At 36.8% G+C, this 22,264-nt stretch overlaps 1 protein-coding gene across 4 annotated transcripts in view; it reads right to left on the bottom strand.

The window, feature by feature from the left end:
• Positions 1–22,264, bottom strand: part of ANKRD13C (ankyrin repeat domain 13C) — a 94,383-nt gene that overhangs the window by 23,937 nt on the left and 48,182 nt on the right. For all 4 annotated transcript variants that reach the window (XM_001166457.7, XM_009423361.4, XM_009423351.4 and 1 more), the window contains exons 6-9: positions 21,619–21,685; positions 16,532–16,676; positions 11,614–11,745; positions 7,883–8,044 (exon numbers count right to left, since the gene is read on the bottom strand). In XM_001166457.7, coding sequence (XP_001166457.1) covers positions 7,883–8,044; positions 11,614–11,745; positions 16,532–16,676; positions 21,619–21,685 — 506 coding nt within the window. The remainder of the gene's footprint in view (positions 1–7,882; positions 8,045–11,613; positions 11,746–16,531; positions 16,677–21,618; positions 21,686–22,264) is intronic.

Raw genomic sequence — 22,264 nt, 5'->3', positions numbered from 1 at the left:
CAACTTCCCAGTATTTTGAAAGAATTGCTAAGACGTGTTAATACCTGAATATACAGAAAGAAGAAACTATAACAAAGACAGACTAAGAAGCAAAGAACTTACAGCAAGAACAGGCTTGCAGTCAGGTTCCTAACATAAAAGTCCATCTCTGCTTCTCTATCTTCGTAACTCAGACAAATTAACTTACTTAAACCTCAATTTCTTTTTTATAAAATGGGCAATGGCACTCACCTCTTTAGGTCATTACAATAACTAAACCAGATAATATATGGAAAGTACTTAGTACAAGGCCCATGCGAACAACTTCAATGTTTTAAGCCAATATCAATAAGAAAGAAAACTTTGTTGAGGTGTATATGAATTCAGTTTTTGTTCCTGTTGTTTTCTTTTTTTAGCCAGCTACGAAAGACATCCAATAAATGTCATTTTTAACCTGCAGAAGCTGAAATTGAGCTTATGGCACTCAACTCAGAATAGGCCACTGGAGAATCCTTCATTACTCTCTGATAAAATATAATGCTTTCCACACAACTGTCATTAATTAAATACATCTGAGTTACTAGCCTACAATTCACTGTGACTTGAAAATTAATATAGCACATGTCTATTTCTACACTTGATTTGTTCTTATATTGTCAGCTGTGACCTTGAAAGCGTCAATTTTCAATACTGATTTATAATGTCTTTTTTTTTTTTTTTTTTTTGAGATGGAGTCTCACTCTGTTGCCCAGGCTGGAGTGCAGTAGCATGATCTCGGCTCACTGCCACCTCTGCCCCCTGGGTTCAAGCAATTCTCCTGCCTCAGCCTCCTGAGTAGCTGGGATTACAGGCACGCACTACCATGCCCACGAATTTTATTTGTATATTTAGTTGACATGGGGTTTCACCATGTTGGCCAGGCTGGTCTCGAATTCCTGACCTCAAGTGATCCGGTCGCCTCAGCCTCACAAAGTGCTGGGATTACAGGCGTAAGCCACTGCACCCAGCTATAATGTCTTTTAAAACTTTAAATTTTCAAATCTAGTTCACCATTAAAATGGAAATGTCTCTTGAATTTATTTGATAGGTCTCTCCTCTTTCACCCCCTGTTGTTTAACCTCACATTAAATAATAAACACTTTTTTTTTTTTTTTTTTGAGACAGAGTCTCGCTCTGTCACCCAGGCTGCAGTAGGGTGAAGTGATCTCAGCTCACTGCAACCTCTGCCTCCCAGGCTCAAGCAATTCTGCCTCAGCCTCCAGAGTAGCTGGAATTACAGCGTGCCACCACACCTAGCTAATTTTTATATTTTTAGTAGAGACAGGGTTTCAGCATGTTGGTTAAGCTGGTCTCGAACTCCTGACCTCAAGTGATCTGCCTGCCACCGCCGTGCCGGCCAAGTTAAACTTATATATACCTTTCTTAAAAAGCTTATTATGCAGGCTTAAAAGAATTGTCCTTCTAAAATTATAAACAAAATGCATACAAACATTTATTTTCTTCTTTAATGACCACTATTATATATATATAAACTGCTAACAGTTCCATGCTGCTTTCCAGGTGTTAAATTCTGTGTCTGTGTCTAAGAGAAAAAACAACACACAGCTACCAGTATCTTTCTATAATTAGACCTATCAATTCTATTTTGTTGTTCTTGCATCCTATACCTTACCTAATTAAACCAAATCAAATTATATGTATTGATGAATATCTGATAGAATTACTATTAATATTTTCTTTAAATTTCTTCTAAAAAGATTTATAATTGAACTCTGAGAATATTCTCAAATGCAATTCTTCGATTCCTCCTTATCAAAAGTCCAAATAACATATAAAAAGGCACATTTTCTTCATTCTAAAAAAATTTAAAATATAATCTTAAAAGGATTACTATGCTGACAAATAACAACAAAATCTTGGTTCCTAGTAATTATTAAATGACTTAAGTCAGGTTGAAAAATAAGACTAATTTTTTTTAAAAAAATTAATGTTAGTATAAAAAAGTCCCTTCCAAGATCAAGAAAAAGCCATGTGCACCTGCTCATACCATTTTTATTCACTATTATACTGGTGTTACTTCCCAGTACAGTGAGGTAAGAAAAACAAATAAAAGAAATAAGAACAGGCAAGAGAAAAGTAAAACTATCTTTATTATCTGATGACATAAGCATTTGTAGAAAATCCTAAGTAATATACAAAAGACTACAGAATAGGCCAGGCACGGTGGCTCATGCCTATAATCCCAGCACTTTAGGAGGTCGAGGCAGGCAGATGACCTGAGGTCAGGAGTTCTAGACCAGCCTGGCCAACATGGCGAAACCCCGTCTCTACTAAAAATACAAAAACTAGCCGGGCGTGGTGGTGGGTACCTGTAATCTCAGCTACTCCGGAGGCTGAGGCGGGAGAATTGCTTGAACATGGCAGGCAGAGTTGCAGTGAGCTGAGATTGTGCCACTGCACTCCAGCCTGGGGGAGAGAACGAGACTCTGTCTCCAAGAAAACAAAAAATAAAAATAAAATAAAATAAAGACTATAGAATATATAAACATAGAAATATAAAAATTACATTTATTTCTATGTATAAAAACAAACTGGAAATGAAATTTAAAGATAATCTTTTATGATAGTCTCAAAAATATTAAAAATTTACACAATAAATTTAATAAAATATATGTAAGATTTATACCCTGAACACTTCTGAGAGAAATTATAGAGAATCTAAATAAATGAAGAGATGCACCATGTTCATCAAACAGAAGATTCAATATTGTTAAGATATCAAGTCTCACCAAAATGATCTATAGATTCAACACCATCCCTATACAAATCTCAGCAGGCAATACAATGGAGGAGGAACAGACTTCTCAAAAAATGATGCTGGAGCAACTGGGCATCCAAGGCAAAAAATAAATAAATAAACCTTTGACCTAAACCTCATGCTTTCCACAAAATTAACTCAAAATGGTCATTTCCTTAAATGTAAAATATAAAGATATAAAACTTTCAGAAAAAAACACAGCAGAAAATTCTAGGAACCTGGAGCTAGGCAAAAAGTTCTCAGATTTGGCATGTGACATAAGATAAAAAATGATAAATTCGATGTCATCAAAATGATAAACTTTTTTTCAATGAAAGCCCACTTTGAGAAGATCAAAAGACAAGCTATGGAGTGAGAGGAAATATTTGCAAAACACCTATCTGATGAAGAATTAACATCTAGAAAATATAAAGAACTTTGGGCCAGGCATAATGGCTCATGCCTATAATCCCAGCACTTTGGGAAGCTGAGGTAGGAGGATCCCTTGAGCCCAGGAGTTTGAGACCAGTCTGGGCAACATGGTGAGACCTTGTCTCTACAAAAAAATAAAAAATAAAAATAAAAAGTTAACTGGGCATGGTGATGCATGCGTGTAATCTCAGCTACTTAGGAGACTGAGTGGGAGGATTATTTGAGTTGAGGCGGTCAAGGCTGCAGTGAACCAAGATCGTGCCCCTGCACTCCTGGTCTGACCAAAACAGTGAGACCATGTCTCAGAAACAACAACTTTGAAAACTCAACAGTAATGAAAAAAAGAAAATCCAATTAGGAAAAGAGCAAAAGGCATGAAGAGACATGCTACAGAAGAGGATATACAGATAGCAAATAAGCCATGAAGAGATGACCATTCAATATCATTAGCCATTAGGAAAATGCAATTAAATCAAAATGGGATAGCATTGAACACTACAGAATGAGTAACACAGAAAATAATGACAATACCAAAAGCTGGCAAGGATGTAGAAAAACTGGATCATTCATACACTGCTGATGGGAATGTAAAATGAAAAACACTTTGGCAGTCTCTTACAAAACTAAACATTCAACTAACGACCATATGACATAGAAACTGCACTCTTGGGCATTTATCCCAGAGAAATGAAGACTTATATTACACTCATACAAAAACCTATATGTGAATGTTTTTTGCAGCTTAATTCATTATGGCCCAAAACAACCCAGATGTTCTTCAACATGTGAATGGTTAAACAAACTGTGGTACACTAATACCATGAAATACTACTCAACAAAAAAAGAACAAACTATTGATACATACAACTTAGATAAATCACCAGGGAATTATGCTAAGTGAAAAAAGAAAAGCCAATTTCAAAAGGCTAAGTACTATATGATTCCATTTATAGAACATCCTTGAAACAGCAACACTAAAGAAATGGAAGAACAGATTAGTGATTGCCAGGCATAAGGGACAGAGAGAGGCTAAGGGGGCAGCAAATGTGCCTATAAAAGAGGTACATGAGGGATCGTATGGTGGTAGACATCTTCTGTGTCTTGACTACAAATGCCAATATCCTCGCCATGATACTGTTCTATACCTTGGTAAGACGTTACCACTGGGGGAAACTGGGTGAGGCATACATGGAATCCCTGTATGATTTCATACAACTGTATGTGAATTTACAATATTTCAAAATAAAAAGCTTAATTTAAAAAAATCCAAACAGGCTTTTATGTTGAAATTGATTTATCTACAGATTCAACATTATCCCAATCAAAATCCCACCACGTTTTTTATCTTTTGTAGAAAGTGACAAATTGAATTTAAATATTCATCAACTATAAAGTTCAAAATCCTATGGTTTATATGGGAAGTGTTTCCTTTAATTTCTGATTAGAAGTTGAAAGCTTAATTATTTAATTTAATTAATATTAATTTGTTCCATTATGTAGCTATCTGGCATTAAACTATGTTTTAATTTCAACTTGCAAAGTACGGCTGCTTAAAATGCTACTTAAAGACCTCTTTAACTATTCAAATACATCCGGTTACAACCTCTGCCCTTAAGAAAATCAAGTTGTCTATCGTAAGTTTAAATGTACATAAATCAGACCAGAAGAGGCAACTGGCAAACAGTCCATGAAACAGCATTCTATAAAGTCTTATTTCCATATACTTATCCCAAATTAGTTTGTTGCCCAAATTATTATTATTTTTTTTTGAGACAGTCTTGCTCTGTCACCCAGGCTGGAGTGCAGTGGCACGATCTCCGCTCACTGCAAGCTCTGCCTCCCGGGGGTTCACGCCATTTTTCTGCCTCAGCCTCCTGAGTAGCTGGGACTACAGGCGCCCGCCACCACGCCCGGCTAATTTTTTTTTTTTTTTTTTTTTGTATTTTTAGTAGAGACGGGGTTTCACCATGTTAGCCAGGATGGTCTCAATCTCCTGACCTCGTGATCCACCCACCTCGGCTTCCCAAAGTGCTGGAATTATAGGCCTGAGCCACCGCGCCCAGCCTGTGTTGCCCAAATTTTTAAAAAAGTAGCATTAACCACCAACATAACAAAATCACTTTTTTCAAAATAACTCTAATAAAATTTAAATCACAATATAAGTCCAAAGAGATGGTCTTTTGTCTGGTCAACAATGGGAGAAGATAGCAGCCCTGTCAAAGACTGAGCTCAGCATTCCCGCTATTAATTCATCTCCATTTCTATTTCCTGAGTGCATTTTGTCAAGTATTTCCTACTGACTGAGAGATCAGTAAATACTAGCAGGCTCTGGGAAAAATGAAGTCTGGTGAAGCTTTATCCCAAAGTCAGAAGAAAAATTAGGAGCACAAATGAGATGTGGCAGGAAGGAGATAGGATCACACTAAAGTGGCATGATCACAATTTTAAACATTTTACATAATGTACTCAACTAAACTATGGCTGATTCACTCAATATATGATCTTTCTAAATATTAAAATGTTTTACTGACAAACAGTATTACCATGAATTAGTTGAAACCTGGCATACTATTCTGGAAACTTTGACCATCACTAAAACATAGAATCCAGGACAATACTATAGGGAAAGGACTAAACATTCCAGCAATTCAAGCCTCTTTGTAGTATGTAGTAGCCTTTTAACCTTTTTATAACTGTGACTCACAATTTATATTACAATCCGGCACTCACACATATGCACGTTTATACAACACACACAATCTTGAAACTATTGTTTCATGAAGTAGTAATGACTCTCAGTATGTGTAATGTGCTCTGATTTTTCTCCTTTTTTTTTTTTGTGACAGGATCTCACTGTGTCACCCAGGCTGGAATGCAGTGGCAGTGGCATGATTATAGCTCATTGTAGCCTCAGTCTCCCGGGCTCAAGTGATCATCCTGCCTCAGCCTCCCAAGTAGTTGGAACTATAGGCTCATGCCACTGCGCACAGCTGATTTTTAATTTTTTAATTTTTTATTTTTTTAGTAGAGGCAGGGTCTTGCTCTGTTGCCCAGGCTGGTTTCCACCTCCTGGACTCAAGCAATCCTCCCACCTTGGCCTCCCAAAGTGCTGGGATTCCAGGTGCGAGCCACTGTGCCTGGCCTACCATTTTTATTTAGATACTAATTTTTTTAAGTATTGCCAACAACTGAGGGGAGAAAAGAAAAAAAAGTAGTCATGGCCCACTAAATTAATTTCTTATAATCTACTAAAGGATCCCTATATTGCAGTTTGAAAAACAGTGCTATACAAATGGCAGTAAAACATTAACATCTGGGAAATTTTTTTTTTTTTGAGACGGAGTTTCGCTCTTGTTGCCCAGGATGTAGCACAATGGCGCAATCTCAGCTCCACAACCTCCACCTCCCAGTTTCAAGCGATTCTCCTGCCTCAGCCTCCCGAGTAGCTGGGATTACAGGCATGTGTCACCATGCCCAGCTAATTTTGTAGAGGCGGGATTTCACCATGTTGGCCAAGCTGGTCTTGAACTCCTGACCTCAGGTGATCCGCCCACCTTGGCCTCCCAAAGTGCTGGGATTACAGGTGTAAGCCACCACGCCTGGGCCCATCTGGGAAATCTTGATGAAGGTGTCCAAGAATTCTTTGTATGACTCTAGTATTTTTTTGGAAATATAAAATTATACAAATAAAAAATAAATTTAAGAATGCATCTAAATTCACTTCACAGAGGAATAAGATTTGAGGAGCAGTTACCATGTCTCATACATCTTTTATTTCCTAATTTCTCCTCCCCTTTCCTTACTGTCACACAATTCTTTGCATATAGCATGCTTTCAGTAAACATATGCTAAACAAGAAACATATGGGAAGGTGTAAGTCAGAGATGACACCATGAAGTAGACGGATCTTTAGCTGGGCCTTCAAAGCAGCGGATTTTGATTAGCAAAGCAGAAAGAATTAAACACCTGTAATCCCAGCTACTCGGGAGTCTGAGGCAGAAGAATCGCTTGAACCCGGGAGGCGGAAGTTGCAGTGAACCAAGATCTTGCCACTGCACTCCAGCCTGGGCGACAGAGGGAGACTCCATCTCTAAATAAATAAATAAATAAATAACACTAGGGGCCAGGCACAGTGGCTCACATCTGTAATTCTAGCACTTTGGGGGGCTGAGGCAGGCAGATCACTTGAGGTCAGGAGTTTGAGACCAGCCTGGCCAACATGGTAAAACCCTGTCTCTACTAAAAATACAAAAATTAGCCAGGCCTGGTAGCAGGGCCTGTAATCCCAGCTACCTGGAGGGGATGAGGCAGGAGAATCACTTGAACCCAGGAGGCAGAGGTTGCAGTGAGCCGAGATTGAGCCACTGCACTCCAGCCTGGGCAACACAGCAAGAATCTGTCTCAAAATAATAATAATAACATTAGGTTTCACGCTTTTAATCTATTTATTAACGAAGACTCAAAGATAAAGTACAGATTCACAAAAAAATCCCAAAAGACCTTTTTTTTGTCTTCATAATAATGACATCAACGAAATGAAGATTCACAGAAAAAGGTAACACATAGTAAATAAAAGCTGTGAGTACATTTATATACTTACTGAATGCCACCAAGAATGAAATCTATCCCCTCTCTTCTTAGAAAACTACAAATTAGAAGAATTAAAAATTATACCTCAAAATTCTGTTCCATTATGTTTCCACCTTTACTCAAACTCTCCATGATGGCCTTATTTCGAAGAATATCCTCTTCACTGAGATGTTCTCTTCTTTTCCTTGATTCTAAAACAAGTCCATTCACCAGATAAAAGTCTGCCAAAAAGTTTCCTACTCTTTCCTAAAACAAAATCAAATATTTAAAAGTAAAATTTTTAGGTTAAAAAAAGTGTCAAGGTAATATATTTTTCCATAAATATGTAACATGTAGGTGAAAATAAATATTCCTTTGGTACTTGAAATTATCAAATTATCTTACATTTTCTAGGTTATACAACATATACATCTAAGTTATTCAATAAGTTGAAAAATACACAAAAGCATACATTTCAAATCAGTAAAGAGAAATTTAAAATACATAAAAATGTATGGTAGTTAATTTGCAAATGATTTTAAATAAAATTGCCACATAGCATTTCTTCAGATCCTACTCCCAAGTAGCACAAAGCTATCTCAAAACTATTAAGCTGGCAGTCAAATATCACGAGTAACAAGGAGGGGTCAGGGATAACACTGTTCCCATTTTATAGATAGAAAAAAAGTGGAATAAAAAGAAATAAATAGTCCACGTCACACAAGAATCTCTAGTACAACCAGAATTAATGACCTGTTCACATTCTCTATTCTCTAACAGGCACCAAACTTCAAGTTACAGCTGCTTGTTTTCAACAAAGAAAAGAGGAAAAGAGTACCCTTGCTCACCAATACAATTAAAGTGTTTTAGGGAAACTCAAGTGGTGTAAAGGACATCAAAAAAAGTCATTACTTTCTTTCAATAAAGTCCTCTTAAACCTTCAACATTAACTTTTACCTTTTTCAGACCCACAGGTATTCAGAGTTTGAAATACCTTACTTAAAAAAAACAAAAAAAAAGATAAATAACTTACTGAAAACAAGCTTCCCATTTCTATCTGCATGCAAATCACATGTCTCCACCCTGCTGCTGTTTACTGACATTTCAAAACTACATGTTCAGAGTTGTGTTCCAGTCCACCTTGCAAAAAAAGCAAAGCATTCTGCACCTGTTTCTACCTACAAAATGGGAACCATAAGTATTACTGACTCCCTCCTTACCTGTCAAAGATTTAAGAAGATCACCTAGATGCTTCAAGAGCTTTGAGCTGCTTAGCAGTAGTACTAGATGATTAGCAGTTTCAATTTTTATCTTCTCTTGAAGTGATCCATCTAATGCTGCCCAGAAGAACAAAGTACAAACAAATAAGACTTTAAAGCCAACAAATGGACTGCAATGTAGGACCTCACAACTGAGAATGCTATAATGCCATTAGGCTTAGAGAGGAAAATCAGTGAGCTTAGATTTCCTAACAGAATTTATCTGTGGCTGGGAAATAACCAGGTGGTAATTATCAGTTTTTGAAACCTTATAATGAAAAACCACTTAGTAAATGTAAATTATCATATCAACAAAATGTTAAGTGTGTATTCCCCATTACCCAGCCACTTAATTTCTTGCTACTTATAACAGGCAAAGGCATGTAAAAGGATGATAAACACATCATTTATAATGGCAGAAAACTGGACACAAATGTGTCTATTCATTTAAATGTCCAAAAACAAGACTGAATATGTTAAGTTACAGTATATCCATCATATAGAATACTATGCAATTGCTAAAAAGAGTGAACTAGCACTACATGTACTGGTAAGAGAAGATTTCTACGACATACTAAAGAATGAGGAAAAAAAGCCAGCTGCAAAACAGTAGATACGATATGACACGACACTTTATGAAAAAGTAAGCATCAACAACAAAAGGCTACCTATTATTATGAGCTCATATTTACGTATGGAGAGCATAAAAAAGGTCTGGAGGATATAAAAACTGGTGACATTCTGCAAGGGGATGTGGGACTGTGGGCAGCGGCCAAGGAGGGCTTTTTAGCTTTATGTATAAAGTTAAATGATAATTTTATGTGTCAGCGTGGCTACGCTATGATGGCAGGTGTTTGGTCAAACACCAGTCTAGATGTTGCTGTGAAGGTATTTTTTAGATGTGATTAACAATCAACGGACTTTAAGTAGAGCTAATTACCCTGCATAATGTGGGTGGGCCTAATCTAATCGGTTTGAAGGCCTTAAGAGCAAAAACTGAGGTTTCCAGGAAAAAAAAAAAAGCAATTCTGCCTCAAAACTGCAACACAGAAACCCTGCTTGAGTTTCCAGCCTGCAGATTTCTTTTTCCCTTTTTTTTTTTTGGACAGGAGTTCACTCTGTCACCTGGGCTAGAGTGCAGTGGTGTGATCACTCACTGTGGCCTCAACCTTCTGGGCTCAAGTAATCGTCTCACCTCATCCTTCCAAGCACCTGCGACTATAGGCTTGTGCCACCTCAGCCATCTAATTTTTAAATTTTTTGTAGAGTCAGGGTCTTGCTATGTTGCCCAGGAGGCCAAGCCTGAACATTTCTAACTCAAGAGCACAATATCCACTCTTTACTAAATTTCCAGCCTGGTAGATTGCTCTACATTTCAGATTTGCCAACTCCTACAATTTCATGAACCACTCCTCAAAATAAATCAATTTCTCCCTCCTCCTTCTCCTCTCCCCCTTACTCTTTTTTTCTTCCTCTCTCCACTCCCCTTCTATCTACTGGTTTTGTTTCTCAGAGAACCCTAATAATGCTATTTTTCTTATTTCTCCATTGAGAATATATTCATTTCATTGTGTATAATAAAAATAAATATAATTTTTAATAGAAGTCAATCTTGACCCTGACTTGATGTGGTCACTTACTGGTAAATTTAAAATTTTATAAACATGCTTCTTCATACAGCTCATTCAATTTATTTTTATTTATTTATTTATTTTGAGACGGAGTCTCACTCTGTCTCAGGCTGGAGTGCAGTGGTGCCATCTCGGCTCACTGTAACCTCCACCTCCCGGGTTCAAGCGATTCTCCTGCCTCAGCCTTCCGAGTAGCTGGGATTACAGGTATGCACCACCACGCCCGGGTAATTTTTGTATTTTTAGTAGAGACAGGTTTTCACCGTGTTGGCCAGGCTGGTCTCGAACTCCTGACCTCGTGATCCGCCGGCCTCGGCCTCCCAAAGTGCTGGGATTACATGCATGAGCCACCACGCCTAGCCTCAAAATTTTTCGAATATATATTTGAATAGTCTTATATAACCTCTTGCTGACAGATACAATGGGAATTATGGAAATAATTTACACTAATGGGGAAACTTCCCCCGAGATTTGATTTAACAATTCTACAGTGTTGCAGAAATGTAAGGTTATTTAATCTTAGTCATATGTATAGAATACAAGAAAAAAATATTAAGTAAATGAGAAGTCTAAAGTAGGGAGACAAACAGGTTCAGGGAAATAGAGTCAAGTTTATCCCTTTTTGTAGTCTTCTTATCGAATAAAGCACTAGAAATATAATGGAATCATGTGAAAACATTGTTCCCTGTATAATAACAAGACAGCTAGCAATAAGAGTCCTTCCTGACACAGAATTCAAATGAGCTCAGCTTTCTTTCCTGAATTCTCCAAGGACACATTCTGACTCTAACCATCCATTATAATTCCTTATCTGGATTCAAGGAAGAGAGAAAAAAACTACTTGGAGACAATTCTGTAAGCTACTTCTTGCATTTCCATCACGTTATTTTGGAAATATTAAATACCGAACAATGCTTAAAGTTTAAAAATCTAGATTTGCACATACTGTTTTATCTTCCCGAAAAAGCCATCCTGTCTGGGCACGCGTGAAAGAAATTGATTTTGTTGATAAAGTTGCAGAGTAAATATCACTGCTCATTAAAATATCCACCTCTTCTTCTGTTTCCATCTCTGATTCCTGGGATGTGAGCAAAAGTTAAATATAAAAATCTAGGTTTTTCAAAAGTTCTTAGTACTACATATGAAAATATCAACAATTATAATGGTACCAATTTTTAAAGACAAAAAGGATAGTTTCTAAATAATGTGAAGTGTTACTTACTCTAAAAAGAATTAGATGTTTAAATTGTACATATTAATATCTTCTCTAAGTTAGCATTATGACTAATTATGAATCTATAAAAGCAGGACACATGAAATACGGTACTATTATCCTGTTATAGATATGTAATGGAAGCAGTACTAGATTACCCATTATAAAGCTGTATAGTCCATAGAGCAATTTTTAAAAACAACTTTAAGAATTAACTTGACAGATCTGAGAAAAAAGCCCAGATAAAGGATATTTTTCTTTCAATACAGATTAATCTTACTTTAGTTCTTTTTAATGCAAAGATCCACCACTGTCATTTGAGCCTTTCTTTCCCAATAAATTGTAAGTGGAAGACAGGAAGGAGAGAACTGAAGGGAGGGATAGAAGAAGGGAAGCAGCAGAGAGGGAAGGAAGGAAAAGAAGCAAGAAGGGATCTTTTCTGTATTCCTTATAAAATGGAAAGGAATCCATAAATATCAACCGTAATTTCTAAACTTAATGAGTAGTCATGCTTCAGGTTTTATCCTGTACATATTCCCTAGTGCTGGTATATAATAATTGAGCAATAATTATTTTTTATATGAGAAAAAAGGAAAGTTTTATGCTTGCTTCAGGGACAGAAGACTAAATGATCAAGTACAGAAGAGTAAGTGAGCAGGTATAAGATGAGATTCTATTCCATAATAGGCCAAGAAAGATACCCTAACTAATATTTAAGACGTTATAAGGAAGAAAAAAGGCAAAACCTAGGGAGTTGTCTAGAGAATAATAACTGTCCCTAGGGTTTACAATAGTTAGAGCCTTCATTCTCCAAACCTCCTTATTTCTAGGTTCCCAAGAGGCCCATTTTCTATTCTTCACCATCTAACTTTAACCTACATAAAGTCCCTTTCTGTTTTTTTTTTTTTTTTTTTTTGAGACGGAGTCTCGCTCTGTCGCCCAGGCTGGAGTGCAGTGGCGCGATCTCAGCTCACTGCAAGCTCCGCCTCCCGGGTTCACGCCATTCTCCTGCCTCAGCCTCCCGAGTAGCTGGGACTACAGGCGCCCGCTACCACGCCCGGCTAATTTTTTTGTATTTTTAGTAGAGACGGGGTTTCACCATGTTAGCCAGGATGGTCTCGATCTCGTGACCTCGTGATCCGCCCGCCTCGGCCTCCCAATTTTTTTTTTTTTTTTTTTTTTTTTTGAGACAGAGTCCCGCTTTGTCGCCCAGGCTGGAGTGCAGTGGCACAATCTCGGTTCACTGCAAGCTCCGCCTCCCGGGTTCACACCATTCTCCTGCCTCAGCCTCCTGAGTAGCTGGGACTACAGGCACCCGCCCCCATGCCCGGCTAATTTTTTTATTTTTAGTAGAGACGGGGTTTCACCATGTTAGCCAGGATGGTCTCGATCTCCTGACCTCGTGATCCGCCCGCCTCGGCCTCCCAAAGCGCTGGGATTACAGGCATGAGCCACTGTGCCCAGCCCATATAGTCCCTTCCTGAATTTCCAAAAACAATACCATTGGCGACCGGGCTAGGTGGCTCATGCCTGTAATCCCAGCACTTTGGGAGGCCGAGGCAGGTGGATCACGAGGTCAGAAGACAGAAACCATTCTGGCTAACATGGTGAAACCCCGTCTCTACTAAAAAAAAAAAAAATTAGCCGGGCATGGTGGCACGCGCCTGTAGTCCCAGCTACTCGGGAGGCTAAGGCAGGAGAATCACTTGAACCCGGGAGGTGGAGGTTGCGGTGAGCTGAGATCAATCACGCCACTGCACTCCAGCCTGGAGACAGAGAGAGACTCCATCTCAAAAACAAACAAACAAACAAACAAACAAACAAACAAACAAACAAAAAAATAGCAATGGCTTGGGCCTGGGACAGTACCATTTCCTCTACCCCTACAAGTAAAGAATGCAAAATCTTGGTGTTACTGCTAAAGCCATAATAGGTGAAAATGTATTCCTGGTAACCCAAATTAATTCTGAACACAATATTCTTTAAAAAAAAGTTAGGTTGCAGTAGTTAAACAGAACTGTTAAACACTATACTTCAAATATATTATGAATCAAGTAGAATTTTATATATTAGCTTGGAAACTGAACACTGTATAACCCATTGTCTATGAGCAAATTTGCCTTACATTTCAAACATCCTATTTTCAATAAACTTTTGGAACAGAATTCTTATATAAATCAGAGACTATCTCTTAACCACATCACTGAAAAAGATCTGCTGTTTTAATTAATTACATTGCTTCAACATTTAATGAAGTTATTACTTATACACACATACATATTAGGATAAACAACAAGTATTCTCTGCCCTAAGGAATACTGCTCAAAATTTATCTTTCCTGTATTGTAGGCATTATAAAATACATAATACATATATGTATGTATACATACATACCTTAATACCAGTACATACATACCTTAATACCTTAAAACTGGTACCCTTAATACCAGTTCTTTGGTAATACTATGACATCCACAAATACTTATGGACTACTAGCCTTAACTTCTAGCTTCTCTTTCAAGACCCTATTTCCAATTCACTTATTGCCTAGTTGGCTATCCTGTTGTCATTTCATAAGCAAGAGGTCAAATTATTTAATAAATATCTGAGAGGTTCACATATGAGTAAGCAAACTATAATCAGCTGCCTGTTTTTATGAATAAAATGATAATGGAATATACTCATTTATTTACATATTGTCTGTGGCTGCTTTTAACAACAGCAGAGTTGAGTAGTTGTGACAGAGGCCATATGGCCCACAAATATATTTTAATATCTAAAAATATTTATTATCTCTTCCTTCACAGAAAGAGTTTACCAACCTATAGCGTAGAATGTACTGATGCTGTATTAGATACCAGGGAATACAACAAAAAGAACCCCATGCCCTTGAGGAGCTTAGACCAATAGAAGGGAAAAAAGCCATGTCAGTAAATGTAACATTAGAAGCTTTATGGTTCCAGATTTAATAGGAACATAAGGACAACAAAAGTCATTTGGTGGGAGAGAAAGTAACACCAAGTGCATGCCCTACAGGTGTGAGGGTGCAAAAAGAAAAGCATTCCAGGAAGTGGAAAGAACATGAACAAAGGAATAAAGGCCCAAATAGCCTGGCACATCTGACAAACTGCCAAGAGTGCAGTATGAGGGTATCTAAAATAGCAAGGTAAGAAAAAGGCTAGAAAGGTGAGCAAAACTCAGGTGACAAAAGGAACCATGCTGTGCTAAGGAGATTAGATTTCACTCTTTAGGTAATGGGGAACTTTTTAAGTATCTCTAAGTAACTAAGGTTTCATAAATGTGTTTCTAAAGTTTAATGTATCTCCAACATGTGGGATAATTTAGAAGCAGATGAGAAGGGAGCCAGGAAGATCATTTATAAGACTTTCCAATGGTCCAGTTGAGAAATAATGAATGTTTAAATTACAGTAGTGACAGTGTGAATAAAAGAGGAATAATAATGAGACATTAAGGAGAAAGAAATGACCAGATATGTGCTCTGATGAGAAAACACAGAGTACAAGAAAAGATATCAAAAATAACTCCTAGGTTTCTGACTGAATAGAGAATGACATCATTCTTCAAAAGAGGAAAAACAGGAAAAAGAGCAGGTTTGGAGGAAAAGTAGCAAGGTTAGTTTTAAATAAGGTGAATTTTGAGGTACCTGGGAGACACACATGATATCCATTAGGCATTTAAACAGATAAGCCTCTACTCAGAACTGTATGGACACAAACATATATTTGTAAATCATCAACCTATAGGACTGTGGGAATGGAAGGGATTATTCTGGCAGTTTGTAAAAATGAGAACCAAATCAAGGGCATATCAATGGTTTTTTAACACAAAGATATGGCATGAGAGAAGGAAAATCATGTCGTACTTGAAGAGGGAAAGGACAGAGAAAGGAAAGGTAGCCAAAGAGTTAGAAAAAGTAAGACTGCAGACAGAGCCAAAAGAAGTATTCATATTAAGGAGATAAAATAAAGATGGTCAACAACATTAAAAGAAGGTAAGATAAAAAGATAATACACGGTAAAGGTCCAGCACAGGTTCAACAAATGAAAACTATAAATGAGAATGAAGAGAAGTTGGAGTTCATTGATCTAGGAGATAATCAGTTGAATTCTCAGCAGGCTCAATGGACCGGTCAAGATGGAGACCAGAGGATAGAAATATAAAAAATGAAAATAGGCCAGGCGCCGTGGCTCACGCCTGTAATCCCAGCTCTTTGGGAGGCCGAGGTGGGTGGATCATTTGAGGTCAGGAGTTTGAGACCAACCTAGCCAACATGGTGAAACCAAGCCTCTACTAAAAATACAAAAATTAGCCGGGCTTGGTGGCGGGCGCCTGTAGTCTCAGCTACCCTGGAGGCTGAGGCTGAAGAATTGCTTGAACCTGGGAGGCGGAGGTTGCAGTGAGCCTAGATCACGCCACTGCATTTCAGCCTGGGTGACAGAGCGAGACTCCAGTCTCAAAAAAAAGAAAAAGAAAAAAGAAAAGAAAGCTAGTGGTCAGGAAACTATAGCTTTAGGAACAAACCATCTCAATTATACCTTAAGCTTTTAAGCAAATTATACTGAGGTTTTGCTAAAAACCTATACTTTTTTTTTAATGATTTAAAGGAATATTGATAAGACAACATGCTCACCTCATGATGTATTCGCTGATAAACTTTTTGTTCATTGTCTAATACTACAAAAGATTCAGAGGGCGCCGCATCCCCATTGAAAATGAAGCTTAGATCCCCTCGTTGGCACTTCATGTCAGTAAAGTCTATGAGAGTTGTGTCAAGCCTGTGAAACATGGGTAGATGATAAACTCTGACAAATATAATTTTGATAAAACTTCACTAATAATTAAATAAGCTGTTCCTTTTAAACTCAAACCAAGATGCTAATACCATATTGCAAAGTCAAATTTATAGATAAAAACAAATTTATAGATAAAAACTAAATTTAAAATATTCTGTTAAAAAACAAAACTACTTAAAGATATAATCCATTTTAGCTATATTTCACTATTCTGAATATATATATACACACACACACATATATATATATACACACATACACACACACATATATATATACACACACATATTTCATTGACCCAGAAAAAAAGATGTTTCCCCATATTTGGGGTATTTCCCTTTCTGCTCCCTTGTTTCCTACCATTTCTCTTACTGTAGCTACTCAATAAAAGTGAACGGGGAAGGAAGAAAAGGAACGCAGACCTGTCTGACATTATTCGATCCCTTTAAGACCAGGTTGCTAGCTCAGCAGAGTATTTAAGACCAGACAGCAATGGATGGACCACATTCTTGGAATTGAGAACTCCTCTTCTGATATACACCCGTAACCTTATGCCTAACCATCTGATACCAAACCTTGCTTTATCCTTCAACTTGATAAACCATTTAAATTCTTGGCCTTTGTATTTGACTTCTCAGATTTGGACTAATACTCTCTTTCCCAACCAATATCTCCACACCCTGGAAACCTTACAGATCATTCTGTATCTAATACTCATGGATTCACACATTTGTGTGTTTACTGTTCTCTTTGGTAACCTGGACCTGTCATGGTCTAGCCTAATGCGCTGGTCTCAAACAGTATTCCACAAAGCACTACTTGCCGAAATTAGGAAAAATACTGAAAATAAAAAGTTTACAATACACTGATGTGCTTCAGTCTTGCACATGGCTTTATAAATCACCAGATCAGGATCACCCCAGCTAATGGCTGCTCAAAACACACAGTCCTAAAGCCAAGAAACTGGTTGGCCCTGCTGTCAAGAGATGCTGATCACATCCCCAGGAAGCTCCTTTAAGGCTCCGTGAAAAATCCACCCTGGCTACTGAATTTCTAATGCAACTGTAAGAATTCATTACTCTGTAGGTTTTTCAGTTCTCATCACAGACAAGGCAAAGTGAGTTGGTATTCTTGGTTTCCCTAGACAGGAAAAACAGAAATAAAACATGCCTCACATGCTGCATGAAAATAATAACTAGGGTTACATAGAATTTATCATCAAAATTAATAAATCTAAGAATGAAAGTGACACTATTGACAATTCTGCCAGGAAAACAGGGGTGAGCCAGAGCAAAGAGGGAAGTATGGTTGCCTTATGTATCCAGAAGCCCTAAAAAAGTAACTCATCAACTCACACAGGGGCGGCGGGGGGGGCAGGTGGGGGGGTGGCGGGGGGCTGCCTGTTGCTTTATAGCTGAATTCTAGCTTTTAGTCCACTCCCAGAAGCTAGAATTCAGCTTTACTATTAAATAACACCTATCATTGCTTGAGCATGTGTCCTAAAAGAAAATAGTATTAAAAAGGACTCTTCCCCTATCTCTATAAGATGTGGGCTCCTGATAATACCAAAAAGGAACAGATCATTTTATATGTAAGTGCACTATTTGGGCTCCAAGCTTCAGCTATCAGGGAATGTTATGCTCTACATAAAAGAAGAAATGGGCTAAAATAGTCTTCTGCCTCCATTCCCTGCTTGCCCATCGTAGGTGAAAGTGGTAGTGGGTTGCCAGGAGTGGAGATGAAAAGGTGAGTAAAGAGATGCACAGAAAGACAGATAAAGAAAGACAAAGACAGACTGACATGGTGACCTTTGAGATTTTAGATCTAGCGGTATGTAAAATTAGTTATAGAAACTTCCCAGTTATATAAATTAATACAGCCTATTTTTATTTCATCCGTGTTTCTATAATTTTGCAATAAAAAGGGTAATACATTTTCTGTATATCCCTGACATACTAGATGACCTGGTAAGCTGCATCACATATACCTCAGTAAATAATGTTAATTATCACGATAACATTTTAAAGTCCTCACCAGTCCTTGGCTTTAAGCCTATGAACCTAAATATTTTTAATTTTCCCATGTAATTAGCCATGAAGAACAATAAGTTCTTTATACAAATGCAAAGATTTGAATAGAAAGTATTATTTTTAAGAAGAAAGCCTGAAAAAATGCCAAATAACACTGAAAAAAGGAACTAAAGGCTTCACTTCAGACAAGAAAATCCTGAAGTAAGACAAAGTGTACAAATATACTTTCAATCAGTGATTACAGATTACCTCTTAATTATTTGTATTTATGGTCAAAATCTTTGTTAGTACTCTCAAGAATAATGTTGCTCACACTTTCCTATTTCTACTAAAGTATTAGTTTCTCTTTGATACCAGAGAAGACATTTCAAATGATTACATGGCTGCCATGAAATGAAAGTCAACTTAAAGATTTCTCTCTGAATATATTTTAAAATTTAGCTTTATTAAAATGGTGTTAAAAAATTGTCTCATGACATTTAAAATAGCAAGTTTTTATTTAATGTTAACAGATTTTTTCCTTTAGATTCTCATCACCTAGGCAAAAAACCTTTTGTCATACATCCTAAAAGCTATCCTCTCCATTAATCTGGTAAGCTTTGTTTGATGAGAGCTTTAGAACCTATCACATTTGTCCTTCATCCTTAGTTACTAGTAAGCCCCATGTCTAGTATCTTGCTAAGTTACTAACTTCCCCTTAACCTACAACTTTTCTCACAATTTTTCTCCCCCAGGCTTTTGCCCTCATGTTCCTGTTTTAACTTTTGTGTGTGTGTGTGTGACAGGGACTCACTCTGTCACCCAGGTTGGAATACAGTGGCACGATCTCGGCTCACTGTAGCCTCAAGCTCCTGGGCTCAGGTGATCCTCCCACCTCAGCCTCCTGAGTAGCAGGGACTACAAGTGCGTGCCACCATGCCCAGCTAATTTTTTGTATAGACAAGATTTCATTATATTGCCTAGGTTGTGTTTTAACCTTTTTGGTTTTATTACCTATAGTTATTATATAATATGTACTAAAACATTTACTTTAAAAAGTCATATATAAATGTGAAACAATTTTTTTTCAAAGAGATTCCTTCTTGCCTAAACCTAGGACTCAAACAGAATAAAAACTTTATTTTTTCTGAGACAAGGTCTTACTCTGTTGCCCAGGCTAAAGTGCAGTGTCGTGATTACAACTCACTGCAGCCTCAACTTCCTGGGGTCAGGTGATTCTCCCACCTCAGCCTCCCAGGTAGCTGGAACTATAGGCACGTGTCACCATGCCTAGCTAATTTTTAATATTTTTTTGTAAAGATGGGGTTTTGCCATGTTGCCCAGGCTGGTCTCGAACTCCAGGACTCAAGTGATCTACCTGCCTCAGCCTCCCAAAGTGCTGGGATTACAGGCATGAGTCACCACACCCGGCCTAAAACTAACTTTTTAAACTATCACATGGAAGATAATAGTATCCTCCAAAATTGCCTACCATCTTTGGCAAGCACCTATATTAAAAATGTCTAAATTAATGAAACCGTAATAATTGCTAACAAAAGGCTGCTGAATTAAATCCACATCAAAAATCCTTTTCTACTTAGTTTTTCTTCTATTTTTCTGTATTTTCCAAGTTTTCTGTAATGACAGTGCATTTAAGGTACATGAGCTGGGTGTGATGGCTCACACTGTAATCCCAGCACTTTGCGAGGCCAAGGTGGAAGAATCACTTGAGCCTGTATGTTCAAGACCAGCCTGGGCAATATAGTGAGACCCTATCTTTATTATCTAAAAAAAGAAAAAACAAAAACAACAACAACAACAAAAACAGAAATATCTACCTTAACCAAATTCTATTGCTTAAGGATAATTACCCTAGAATTTACTTCCAACTAAAAGTTATTGCTTCACTAATTCAAAATACTAAACAATAAATTTCTCAGAAATAGCTGATTTTTAAAAACTTCTGCTTTGTGTCATGGTGAGAAGAACAACAAACAAGAAGTCAGAAGTCCTGGTTCAGCCATTAATTTGTAAAATGCTCTTGTAAAAAAAATCACTTAACTTCTCTGAGCTTTCTCATCTCTAAATTAAGACTTTATATGAGATAATCCTTCAAGTTATTTCTAGTTCTAGACCCTTAAACTTTCAAATTAATATTCTGGAGATATACAGACACACACATACACAAAATTATATATATACATGTATACTATTTATAAATATACCAATATATGCACATATATACATAAAAGTTGGCATATTAACTAGCATTATATATACTTTACAAATAGATAATTTATAAATATGGCTATATTATTATAAAGCAAAATAAAGAATCATGTAAGTTAAATAGATGTATTTTCCATCAGATTCAAACATTAATCTTAGTTATAAAAGGAACAGAATGAAGGAAATTAAAATTAGCCTCAAAATATTCACTGGATTGGCTAGATCAATGAATGAACAGATGAACGGATGCACGGATGAGTAAACAGGGGAAGGAAAGACATGAAAGAGATGGAGAAAAAGGCAAGAATTGGGTCTTCCTTATGTGTCCCTTATTCCTTAATAAATCCAGGATCAGGAAGGTAACCACTGTAAATCTTCTTAATATTACATCAAGATCCTCACTGTTTGCCTTCTGGATAGTCTGTAGTTAAATAAGAATAATATCTTTGCTTTAGTCAAGATTTTATGTCTTTTCCACTTTGAGTTTGTTCTCTAAGTAATAAAAAAATAAAAAAAGGTTCTATGTCTTTGGTTTTTTATCTATTATGTCTTGAATGAGATAAAATATTGTGACTCTGTTACAGCATTTTAACGTCATAAAACACATGTAAGTTATGATTACAGGGAAAAAAATCTTCCTCTAAATCTCAACTTTCTTTTACTGAGAAAAAAATCAAACACCTTACCTGATATTGATACCTTGTTTGTATATTTTACATGCATCGGAAGGCAGAATTCGGGAAAGTAAAGGCACTGTATTTTTAAAAACAAAAGGTAAAAAATAACTACCTAAATTTTGAGATATTTACAAACTTTTAAATTAAAAGAGTAATGTGACATTTTGTTATCAAATTATAATAATTTCCTTTCAAATAGTATTTTTCCATTTAAAAATAAATAAAATTTAAAAGGCAATTTTGAGCAACTTCAAATATCTACTATTTACTTGTAATTTCTGTATAGTTTACTATACTCCCATCCCACCCACAAACAAGGGTAGCAGAGTCAATATGATGCCACTCAGGTACAGACTGCATATTATAGATGAGTAAACAATAACCCTATGGTAACTAAACCCTCCTGAATGGGTAACCAGATAGATCTGAACCTTATCTAATTTTGTAAATATAATTTGGAAAAATTGCAGTAAAGTAATGTGTATAATAGAAAGAGACATCTTTGAAGTGAGACAGTTAAATTTGAGTTTGAATCCCAAATATGTGCCTTGGTTATTTAGACTCAATGTACCTGAGTTTCAAAATCTGTAAAATGGGAATCATACTATTTATCTATAGATTTCTACATTCCTATGTTGCTATCTATAGCTCATAT

The sequence above is a fragment of the Pan troglodytes genome, chromosome 1 (assembly GCF_028858775.2).
Source record: "Pan troglodytes isolate AG18354 chromosome 1, NHGRI_mPanTro3-v2.0_pri, whole genome shotgun sequence".
Taxonomy (NCBI): domain Eukaryota; kingdom Metazoa; phylum Chordata; class Mammalia; order Primates; family Hominidae; genus Pan; species Pan troglodytes.
Note: the sequence above shows the minus strand (reverse complement) of the source record. Positions and strands in the feature narration are given on the sequence as shown.